General features: G+C 33.1%; 1 protein-coding gene across 1 annotated transcript; it reads left to right on the plus strand.

The window, feature by feature from the left end:
- Positions 1 to 351: 351 nt before the first annotated feature.
- On the plus strand, positions 352 to 8624 carry LOC129804851 (GPI ethanolamine phosphate transferase 1). Its single transcript, XM_055852509.1, has 5 exons — positions 352 to 550; positions 614 to 2227; positions 5720 to 5934; positions 5998 to 6425; positions 8116 to 8624. The coding sequence occupies exons 1-5, from the start codon at positions 417 to 419 to the stop codon at positions 8374 to 8376; spliced, it is 2652 nt and encodes an 883-aa protein (XP_055708484.1). The 5' UTR covers positions 352 to 416; the 3' UTR covers positions 8377 to 8624.
- Positions 8625 to 13004: the final 4380 nt, after the last annotated feature.

The following is a 13004-nucleotide window of genomic DNA, read 5'->3' on the forward strand; positions in this document are numbered from 1 at the left end:
TTGCACTCTGTACCTCAGATCGCCAGGAATTTTAAACAACTGTCTCAGGGAAAATTGGTTTTATAAATTAAATCTGAGTTGATGCACTGTATTCTTGTGAAAATTAAATGGTAAAAAGTAGCTAACAATTTTTAAAAAATCTTTTAATTTAGAGCAACAATGTGGTATTAACCTGACGATCCGAGGAACACTGCCGATCGCTGGTGCTCTTCCCTTATATCAAATTGGAAAATTACAAAAGTGAAATTACAACAATTGCTGATTTAACTGACGAAATGACCAAATTCTTCTCTCCCTGGGAAATCCGTAGAAATGTCCCACAGTGTCGACGGACTTGTCCATCCCTGAAGTCGACAGTGTTTTTAGTGGGTTGCGATGGGTTTTCTGCTGTGTTTACAACATTTTATCCAGCAAAAATGCATAAATTCTTCCTCTGCGGCGTTATAATTCACTTAATCTTTCTCTCATCCATCTTTGATATCTACTTCCTGTCTCCCATCATCCGTGATCTCAGTCCCCAGAAGGATCTGGAAAATCCTCCGGCAAAAAGGTGATTTTGCTCAATCTAACCTCAATTGGTCAGACAACAAATCTGTTTTCGGGCTGTTTTCAGGCTTGTCCTCTTCGTAGCCGATGGCTTGAGGGCTGAATCCTTCTACCGGGATGGCTTCAACCGGACTGAGTACTTAGGGGAGATTGTCATGAAGCAGGGAATTGGTGGAATCTCTCACACTCGAGTGCCCACAGAATCGCGTCCTGGCCATGTCGCTCTGATTGCTGGGATTTATGAGGATCCCAGTGCTGTGACACGTGGCTGGAAGGATAATCCTGTGGATTTTGATTCTGTTTTCAATCGCAGTAGATTGACATTTTCGTGGGGAAGCCCGGATATTCTGCAGATCTTTGTGAAGGGTCAGGAAAAGGGGCATATCTTCACGCAATCTTACACAAACAGTGAGGTGGATTTTTCTGGGCGGAATAGGACAATCTGGCTGGATGAATGGGTATTCATCCGGACAAAGAAGTTCCTTCTGAGAAATGTTACAGAAGAGCTTAAAAAGGCTGATAAAGTGATCTTCTTCCTGCATTTGCTGGGCCTGGATACAGCTGGGCATGTCCATAAGCCCAATTCCAGGATGTTTGTGAAGAATCTCGTGGCTGTTGATCGTGGGGTCAGGGAGATTGTTTCCCTTTTTGAAAATATCTTTCCGGACGGTAAAACGAGCTTCATTTTCACTTCCGATCACGGAATGTCTGACAGAGGAGCCCATGGGGCGGGTCATCATCATGAGACTGAGACTCCTATAGTCGCCTGGGGTGCTGGAGTCACCAAGAAGACGTTTTGGAAGCCCCTGGAGAGCATAGAACAGGCAGATATTGCTCCACTAATGGCAGCTCTAATTGGCGTTGCTCCCCCGGTCAATAATGTAGGAATGCTACCCATTCAGTTCCTAAATGTCTCCCCAGACTACGCTGCCCGGGCCCTCTGCTCCAATGCCCTGCAAATCCTTGCGCAATTCAATAAAGTTTCCGGAGAATTTCATGCCGGAAAGCTGAGCCGATATTTTCGCACGTTCGAAAAAGAGCAGACAATCAGGGATGTCTCCAGGGAGATTCGACGGAAAATCGCCAATGAGCAGTACGAGAAATCCCTTTCTATGAGCCACCAGGTCATTAAGGATTGCCTCCAGGGCATCGAATTCTATCAGACCTACTACCAGAAACTCTTCCTGCTCACCGTGAGCGTGGCCATGATCGTCTGGATGATCATCTCGTTCCAGGAACTCACTTCCGGGCATCTTGAGTACGTCACGAGAGTCATTGACTGCCGCGTCACTGTGATTTACACGATCCTCCTTGCCTTCACTATCACCTTCGTCATTCTGCAGCAGATCAACTTCCGCCTCACTGTCTACCTCATCCTGCCCATAATCCTGCAGTTCGTGACCCTCAAACGATGGAACTACTTCAATGCCATCCGATTCAGGACCAATATCAAATTCATCCTTCTCTATGCCGCCGGCGTGGAACTCTTCGTTCTGGCGTTCTTCTACAGATTCACTCTGGCCGCCATCCTCCTCATTTACTGCGCCATCGAGTCAGTGAACCAGTACAGGAAGGGCCTGCCAAAGATGATGCTAGTCAAGTGGATTGTCTCATCCGGTATCCTCTCCATTTTCCCATCGCTTCCTGTCATTGAGAAGGACGCCAATGATTTCCTGCTCCTGTAAGTATTTTTTTTAAATTTTAGTACAAGATTAGATAGCTGTACTAAATTTAGTACACGTTGAAAAATCAATAATACATGTTACTTAAATACAATTTTAACTTTACCACATTTGCGAAAAGCGATTTCACAGAATTACAATGTTGTACTAAATTTAGTACACATTGGGTTTCTATTTTTGATGCCCTCAGCGCCCTCAGCTGAACTCTTAAAACATTCATGTGTGTCAAAATCAGATTTATGAAACAAGTCTATGAATACAGATATAGTACAAAGTTTAGTACACACCAATTCATAGATTTTTAACTCTTTCAATTAGTATATAATACATCAACAACAGAAATCAGATGTGTATTTGATTTATTTCTACAATTTCAACTTTACTACATTCATAAAAAGCAGCTTAAAATATTAATACTAATTTTAGTACACACCAAGTTTTGATTTTTGAGTCTTTCAATTAATTTTTGATACATCAACTACGAAAATCAGACTACATCAATTTAATATAATTTCAACTATACCACATATATGAGAAGCAGCTTACGTAAATTGTACACATTTTAGTACACAGGACAATACATTGACTTATCTTAACTTATCTTTAGAAAATTCTAGTGAATCAAGGTTGTAGCAGAAAGTATTTAGCACAATTAAATAGTTACAAATCAGATTTATGAAATAAGTTAATGATTACAGAATATAGTACTAAATTTAGTACACATCGATTGTTCTTTTTTAAGTTTCTCAATTCGTCTTGAAAACATCAACAGCAAAAATCAGATGTATATTAAATTTATTAATAGAATTTAAAATTTGCCACATTCATAAAAAGCTGCTTACAAAATTAGAATATTATACTAATTTTAGTACACATAAAGTTTCTACTTTGATGCTCTCAACTTATTTTTTAGTAGTTTCAAGTCGATTAAGGATATACTAGAAAGAATTTAGCACAATGGAATAATCACAAATCAGATTTACAAAATAAGTTTATAAATTTGAATTTGCGCGAATTTTAGTACACATCCAATTTTGGTTTCATACAGTCTTTCAATTATTGAACTTTGATACAGTAGCAATGAAAATCAGAAGTGTACTTAATTAATACATTAATACAATATCAACCTTACCAAATTCATAAAAAAGCAATTTACAGAATTAGAATGTTGTACTAATTTTAGTACACATTAGTTTCCTATTTTTAATGCTCTTAACTGATGTTTTAAAACATTCTAGGGAATCAAAGACGTACTGGAAAGTATTGAGCATAATAGAATGATCACAAATCAGATTTACCAAATAAATTTATAAATTTGTATTGGCACAAATTTTAGTACACACCCAATTTTGGTTTTTGAGTCTTTCAATTGACCTTTGAAACATCAACAACGAAAATCAAAAATGTATTCAATTAATACAGTATAAACCTTACCAAATTCATTTAAAATACAATTTACAGAATTAGAATGTTGTACTAATTATAGTACACATTAGGTTCCTACATTTGATGCTCTCAACTGATCTTTTAAAACATTCTAGTGAATCAAAGACGTACTGGAAAGTGTTGAGCACAATAAAATAATCACAAATCAGATTTATGAAACAGTTTATGGATTTCGAATTTATACTATTTTTAGTACACACCAAATTTTGATTTTTGAGTCTTTCAATTGATCTTTGGTAATCAACAATGAAAATCAGAAGTATGTGTAATTAATACAATTTCAACTGGACTACATTTGTGAAAAGCATCGTACGGAATTAGAATATTGTACAATTTTTTGCACACTGTACAATTATACCTTTTATGCTCTCAATTTATCTTCTGGAACCTTTAAGTGAATCAAAGACGCATTAGAAAAGACTTGGCACAATTAAAGAATCAAAAATCAGATTTATGAAATAATTTTGTGAACTTAGATTATTACAATAATTTTAGTACACACCAAATTTTGACTTTTGAATATTTAAATTGATCTCTGATACAGCCAAAAATGAAATTCAGAAATGTACTAAATTTAGTACAATGGAATGGTCTTCATCTTGTGTGAGAACAGAAACAACGATAATCAGAGATGTACTAAATTTCATACAATTCGTCTTTCAAAATCAGAATAATGTGCAATTTTTAGTATCTACATCAGATTTATATTTTTTATGCCTTCAATTGGTCTGAGTTGTCAATATAGGATATTAGAGTTGTACTAAATTTTCTACAGTGAAACAATAATTAACATCTCTGAAAAACAGCTTACAAACTACAATGCTGTACTTGTTTTAGTATTCAGTATTTTATGTCCATTTTATGTTCCTAGTGTATCATTGAAAGTAAAAATTTTATGTAATACTACGTTTAGTACTCATTAGACTTCTTTATTTTACTATTCCATTTTTGTTGAAAATCCGAAATATACTGAATTTAATATTTCACTGTTTAGTAATTACATTTCTGTAAAATTTAATGTGATATTACGGTATTATTATATTTTTTAGTACAAAGAAAATTTAGATTTTTTTGTACAAAATGTACTAAGATTTACCAATCACATTTTAGAATTACAACTAAAACAATTATCTTTGACATTAAATTTAGTACAGAAAATATCCAGTTTTGATGAAACGCCAGGATCTTCTTTCATCTTTTGCCTTATTCTAAATATGTTTCTTAAGGGACTGATGTCTCTTTATATTTACTGAAATCAATTAGATATTCACAAATCAACACAATAGACCCTTGTACTAAAAATAAGTATGCCTTTGATTTATTTTTGTGATATTTTTTTATATATCTCTAAATCAATCGAGTACTTGATCCATTGAATAAAAATTTATCTTGTAAATTGGCCTTTTTGTTTAGAAAAAAAGTCAAAATAACTTCTGTACTAAATTTTGTTATACAGGGTGATAGTAAAAAATACAGAAAAATTGTATCTATTCTACGTTTAGAATAAATTCCATTTCATTCCTCAATGTATTATTAAGTTTTCAGGCCGTTTTTTTTTTAAATATAAGATGTGCTAAATTTAGTACACCAGTCTTTCAGTTACTTTTGTACTAAATTGGACATGGTTCGATAATCTTTGACCGGTTCCACCTTTTAAATTATTATAGGTCAAAATCTAACGTGTACTAAATTTAGTACAAAGAAATCTCAATAATAAATGAATTTTCTGCTTTTTTGCAGATTTTTAGGGATACTTTTGTGGTTAGTCCACAGCTTAGTATCCTTTCTGTGATCTACGTTTAGGACAAATTCCATTTCATTCCTCAGTGCATTATTAAGTTTTCAGGCCGTTTTGTTTTTTTTTTAGATAGAAGATGTACTAAATTTAGTACAAAAGTCTTTCGGTTATTTCTGTACTAAATTGGACATGTTTCGATAATCTTTGACCGGTTCCACCTTTTAAATTATTATAGACCAAAATTGAACGTGTACTAAATTTAGTACAAAGAAATCTCAATGGTGAATGAATTTTCTGCTTTTTGCAGATTTTTAGGGATACTTTTGTGGTTAGTCCACAGCTTAGTATCCTTCCTGCAGGCCTTCATGAGGAGAACAGATAGCCGCTGGGAATTGGCTCATAAATATGCCACGATGATGCTCCACGTGATCGTCATCATAAATCTCCTGGGAAGCGTTAAGTCAATCAATGAGGGAGCTGGTCTACATCCCCTCTACCAGATGGTTTCCTGGATTTCCCTGAGTAAGTTTTATCCCATTCTCTTGCTGTTAACTTGACATTTCAGGAAGGATTTTTTTTTGGTAGTTCTTGCGCTCATTCTGCCCGTTTTGAGTTCCCTGGAGCCAGAAAAAAGACTCTGGACACTGGCTAGCAGCTTCAGTGTTCCGATCTCAATCATGTCGCTCTCATACGAGCCCATCTTCTTCTTTGTCTTCTCCGTGAATCTCATCACGTGGTTTCAGATGGAGTTCTCTAGTCGTCCAGCGGACATTACCAAGAACTTTCTGGACCGAAGAGATTTTATCCGGATGTACATCATTCTTCTGTATATTTTTGTATCATTCTTCGGTACAGGCAATTTTGCGTCAATCAGTTCATTTGATCCTAATTGGGTGAGGTGCTTAGTGACAACTTTTTCACCCTTCCTCATGGCCACATTGATCATCCTGAAGCTAATGGCTCCGATTCTACTGGTTGTCTGCGTTCTACGGACAATTCATATGATATCCAAGGTAGGAACACTTTTAATTTTAGCCAGGACACAAAGGAAATTTGGGTGATATGGCTCAAGATTTTTTTCTCTCTTTCGAGATTTCTCTGAAAAGGTTTTTTTTTAAGTCTTGCTTCACAGATTTTGAAAAAAATCACTAAAATATTTTATTTTGACTTAAGAGATTTTTTTTGAAAGGTGTCTCCGCTATATTTTTTCTCGAATTTAGAAATTATTTTAGAAAAATTGAAGTTCAAATGTGTTGCATATCAAATTCTAAGAAAGCACATTTTGTCTGGTTTTACATCAATTTAATAAGAACAACATGTATATTTAAATAATTTTTCATTTGACTTTGAAGGATTTTTCTTAAAAGTGTCTCCGCTAATGGAAGGATGCAAGGGAAATTTAAGTGAAATTTTTTAGGAATATTTCAAAAGCTTGGAATGAAGTACAAATTTAATTTTCTGGATGTTTCGATAGACTATTTGTCTTTAAACTTATTCTTTTGATTTTTATGAAGTTTTTGGAAGGTGTCTTCGCTATTATTTTCCTTCCCTAAATGCTATATACAAGCTCCTAGCTCATAGGAGGAAATACTACGCTTTCCTTGGAATATTCAAAATCACGTCTTATTCAGTGTTAATTCGTAACGTAATTGAGAATATTGCTGTAGGGTCTGTAGTTAGCCAAGACACAGAGGAAATTCTTTCTGAAATTCAGGCCCTTTAAGTGAAATTTTTCAAAAATGTTGTTTGATTGATAATTAGAAGAACATATTTTTCAACTTTGTATGATCTTGATTTTCAATAAGTTCTACAAATATATTTTTCTTTAATCTGGGATATTTTTCTGAAAGGTGTCTCCGCTATTTTATATTCTGTTGTTGATGCTATTTAAAAAAAAAAACCAACAGTTGAAATTATGAATTATATTTATACAAAGTGTGTTATGGAGCATTTGACGATATATTTTTTTTTAGGATATAAATGAAAACATTTTCAGATTTATCCGAGACACATGGGAAATTTCTGTAAAATACCCCAAGAATATTTGATCCCCACTTATTTGGAAATATAAATCTCATTTTTTCCTTGTAAACTGTAATAAAAAAAATCCAGAATCTAGAATTCTTCTCAAACATGTTTTGGCGAATTTCTTGAAGTGTGTCCCCACTAACTGTTTTTCTTGAAATTAAAAAGGGAAAATTTCTAGGAAAATTTATTAAAATATGGAACGTTTTTAGTGTGACATGGAATAAAGGATTTTGATCACTTGTATATTTTTTTAAATTTCAATTAAGGATTTTATTAAGGATACATTTAGTTTTATCCAAGACACATTTAAAATTTTGGAACAGAAACATCTAAACAGAATTTTAGTACACTTTCAATACAAAGAATAATTATTTCTTTCAGTATTTTTGGAAATGCTGGATAAAAGATAATTTTAATGTACTTTCGAATTTATTTTTTTTTTAATAATTTATTTGAAAGGTGTCTTTGCTAAGTCATTCCAAATTAGGCATCGAAATTTTGATGAAATTTTTAGTTAAAATTGAACAATAGTTTCCAACTAGATTTTCTTTTTCTTAATTTGTATTGATAATAATTAAAAAAAATAATAATAATGAAAGAGCCATATCACCCAATAAATTGTGGGCGTGTCCTAAAGAGTAATGTCACATTTTTGCCCTACAATTGATCTTTCAGACGGAAATTCGCAAACTGTTCATTGTGATTTTGCTGATATGCGATGTGATGGGTGTAAATTTCTTCTATTTGATCACAAATCGCGGTTCATGGTTAGAAATTGGCCAGTCAATATCGCATTTTGTCATAATCGAGGTGACTGTTTTGGTGCTGCTCCTCCTATTCTTTGTCACACATCCGTTTACCAATTTGGACTTGGTGACCGTTCTGCGGAACGGTAGGCAATTGCTGCCGACGACCAAGAGGCGCAAATTTCAATAAATGTCTACGTCCAGTGAATATTTTATTTCTCCCATGCAGCAGAGCTCACCAAAGTCTCATGACGGATCATCGGCTTTTATTTTACCAACACGTTCTGCAAACTTCTGGATGAGTCACTTTCCGTACTTTAGCTTTAGGTGGATACCCTTCCTTGGGAAGCCAAAGAGAAATTAATGGAGTATTATTATGAACAAATAAAATAAATATGTGATCGATGGAAATGAATGTCCTGATCGATTTTAAATATACAACTGATGCATTCTTTATTGATGATTTTTACACGAGAAAATTTTCATGTCACTCTATTCTAAACTGTGATTCTCATGCCTAGTTCACATGATCAGAAATTTGGGACAACTGAATAAATTCTCCAAGACAATAAAATTTTAAAGTCCACAAGTGCATTTTTAGTGAACATAACCTTAAAAAGCCCTAACCTAAAAATTTTCTGGCTGAAGCTGATTTTAGATTTTAGCAGTCAAAAATTTTAGAATCCTGGAAAAAAACCTTTTAAACAAGGCCTGATTCTCTTACTTATTGCTGAAGATTTTATAGAAATTGTGGTTATGTTGAACCTAACCTAAAATATTTTGGACATATTGTTTGAATACAGTCAAGTTCCTCAAATATACATTTTTGATTTGATTGAATTCAAAGAACATTGAGTTCATTATTTCTCAGCTAGCACATTAACTGAAAAAAAGCAGCGTTTCGAACATATTTTTGCTGTATCGAAAAGCAAAAATTTGCTGACCGGTCAGCAGTTCTAGAACGCAAAATCAATTAGTATCGTAATACGTGTTTTCAGCTAAATTTAAATCGGTTAGCATTTGGTCCTCGCTGGGTTCCCACTCCTCAAACTTGAGAAACACAGTCGAGTTCCTTAAATTTGACCGACCGACGGTTGAGTTCAAAACGTAAAATTTGAGGTTATGTGAAGAATTTTTTGCGTGAAATCTGAATTAGAACTATTTTTCTCTGGTGTTATCTCATTATTAACGTATTATATTAACTTCCGCAACAAATTCCATTGATATAATATTCTCTAAAGGTTTTTTTTCTTAATCTAGGGAAAGTGCATTTCACGCGAATTTCGTTACGTTTTTGAAAATATTCTTCAAATTTGAGGAGTGAGAAATGTCATCTATACCCCCCAAATGTTCAAATTTGAGGAACTCTACTGTATTTTCAAGAACGTAACGGAATTCATGTGAAATGCACTTTCTTTAAATTTAAGAAAAATAAATTTTATAGAATGTATCAATATAATTTATTCTTAAACAAATAGAATTTCTTAAAGAAGTTAATATAATACGATAAATATTGAAGGAAAACTGGAGAAAAATGGTTCTACAGTAGACTCTCACTCAATCGGCTCTTTTTCAATCGGGCGACAAATTTTGTTGACAACTTTCACGTTTAATTATGAAGCTAATTCGCTCAAATTCGCTGTAGTTCTTTATGTTTTATCGTGATTCTTTATAATTGAGCGCTTTTTGTGGAATTTACAAAGGCTTTGACGCCCAAATCAATCGATAAACCGGATGGCATTTTGCCCCATATTCCCGATTGAGAGAGAGTCTACTAATTAAAACTCCACGCAAAAATTTCTTTACATAACCTCAAATTTTACATTTGCAATTCTACCGTCGACGTTCATATTTGAAGAGTTCATATTTGAGGAACAAGTTCGGATCATCTTGCTTAATTGTCAAAATTGCTCTTTAAATGTAATTTATGGATCGATAGGTTTACAGTAGACTCTCTCTCAATCGGGCATATGGGGCAAAATGTCATCCAAATTATCAATAGATTTGGGCGTCAAAGTCATTGTAAATTCCACAAAAAGTGCTCAATTATAGAGAATCATGATAACATATCAGGAACTACAGCGAATTTGAGCAAATTTGCTTCAAAATCAAACGTGGAAATTGTCAACCAAATTTTTCGCCCGATTGAAAAAGAACCGATTGAGCGAGAGTCTACTGTAATAATTTTGGGATAGTTTTGAGGTTAAATCAGGGGATGATTATGTGTCACTAAAGGTATAGTAAAGCTGAAATATGTCAATCTGTGCAAGAAATGGCAAAATATTTCGATGTTGTCACTTCTCAAAATGGTACATTTTGCCTCAAAGGCTATATATTAGGTTAATTTTTGACATAACCTATTTTTGAATTTTGAGATTTTCTCACTTTCAGATGGGTAAAGAGAAAAAGAATAGTATTTATTTATTCTCTCGTTCTTTTATCTACCTGAAACAGTAAGGAAATATCGAAATTCAAAATTAAAAATTCTGTTTAAAATTCCCCATAAGTGCCGTAATTGAAAATTTATTTTAATGCCTTCGGCACACCTTTTAGATCAGGAAAATTTCATAAAGTCGAAATTCGCATCCCTTTCTTTCTCAAATCTATTGCATCAGTCTATCCCATTCTTTCGCATTCTTTTTCTTCTTTTAAACATCATAACAAATCAAATTTAGCTCAATCGATTTTGAAGTAAATGAGATAGGCATACGCAAAATGTTTGAGAGAGAAAGGGATATGAATTTTGATTTCATGAAATTTTACTGATCTAAAAGGTGTGCCGGAGCCATAAAAATTGAAATTCAAAATGTCGATCAAATACTCTGGATCGGCATTGATCAAAACACTACAGTAGAGTCTCGCTATAGTCCATATTTGGTTCCAGATTTGACACTTGGGTCCCACTATAGTCCATGTTATTTTTTAAAATTATCAACGACTTTTAGTATTGAAATTGTTCGACGGCTTCCACTTTCTTTGGGATTGTGGTACTTGTCCTCGCTCTCTTCATTATGGATCAAAATTATCACAACTACTCAAAAAGTTTGCCAAAAATATTAAAATAATTGTGACAACATTGCATGTCGCGTACTAAAAAAATATAACCTCACTTAAAATCAGTGTTTTGAAATCGAAATCAACGCTCGATAAATTGTGGACTATAGAGCGATGGCCTATAGCGAGACTCTACTGTAATTTCTTTTTGATTTATTCATTTAAAATGCAAACTAGAAGATTCTATTCTACAAAGTACGTTTTTGAATTTTTAAGGTTATGTGTAACATAACCTAAGACTCGTCTAATTAGGTTATTGACTAAAGGATATGGAAAAGACCGAAAAAGAACTCTAAGGACTCTAATAAGGCATCATAATTTAAAAAAAAATCAATTATTCAAATGTAATATTGTCAAACAAACGTTATTGTGGAAAAATGACACATGGTAGATAGTTAAAAAACGAAATTTCCAAATGTAAAATGCCTTTAATGGTACCACAGAAGAATAGCTATTCCAAGGGTTAAAATCTTTGGCAAAAAATCGAAATTTTAATATGAAATAATCAAATTCTGTAGCGAACACAAGTAAAACTGTGACTGCTCTACTCCAAATGTGTCAACATAACCTCAAATAGTTATTACAAATACCTTTTTGGAATAAACAATTGTTGACCAGTCAAAAATTCATATTGGTCATGGGAAACTTCGAAGTAATTAATAAAATAATTAATTTGTATCGATAAAAACTAAATAGGGTAAGTGTGCCAAATTCCGGCCAGCTTGCAATTTCGGCCACCTTTTTTGTTCCTCGAATTTCCATGAATTTTTATATTTTACGTACTCTAGAGATTATACAATGCAAAAGAATAACAAAAATGTAGCTTCAATAAACGAGATGACGTAAAAAAGACATTTGAAGAATTCCTCATGGGCAAAGAACTATGAGAATGAAGGTGGCCGAAATAAGGCACCAAAGCTATGCCTATATTTTTATTCATTTTAAAATATATTAAGAATGATTTTAGAGTAAATAAAGACGGTAAACTCTTTACAAGGTTCCAAGCAACACTCTTTCAGAAGAAAGAATAAAAAAAATCAATTTGAATTTAAAATATTACATTTCAAACTTGAGACGCTTGCATGCAACTATGCCGAAATTTGGCACACTTACCATAATCAGAATATATTGGAAATTCTCTCTGTTGAGCCTTTTAACTTACCTGAATTATCTTACCAGAAACGCGTTTTCATAACAGTTTTTATCACATTACAATAATCATAGCTGAAAAATTATCATTCATTCATTACCGTCAAATTTGAAAGTATCTTTAAAGGAAAACTAAATCAAAACGTTCTATTATTGCTTTCTTAATAAAAATGGTAATAAAGTTTGCAGATAAACAAATGGGCTAGCTAATGGGCATTTCCTAAATGTCCAACCAACCAACTTAAGCAATGCAATCTAACCTCAAATATTAGAGACTTTCCCTAATATTTCAAAATCGATTTATTTATTTCTCAAAGAATGATATTTCTTAAAAAGATTTATTTGTATATTCAGAGAGTCATTGGAGTTTATTCCATCCGAAGCTTCAACAGAACTTTTGTAGGTTATGTTCAGCATAACCTCACATTTCTTAAAAATCTTTCAAGTTTATAAGAGAATTACGCTTAAATTGGCATTAATTGGAAGGTTTTATCTTCATTTTTGGAAAAATAACTTCAAATAATAATTAATCATTTAGATATGCAAATTTTGAGATTAAAATTAATCTATTTAGAATTTTCGGATGACTGAAATTTTCCTTCAAATTAAAGTAAA

Source organism: Phlebotomus papatasi, chromosome 2 (assembly GCF_024763615.1).
Source record: "Phlebotomus papatasi isolate M1 chromosome 2, Ppap_2.1, whole genome shotgun sequence".
Lineage (NCBI taxonomy): Eukaryota > Metazoa > Arthropoda > Insecta > Diptera > Psychodidae > Phlebotomus > Phlebotomus papatasi.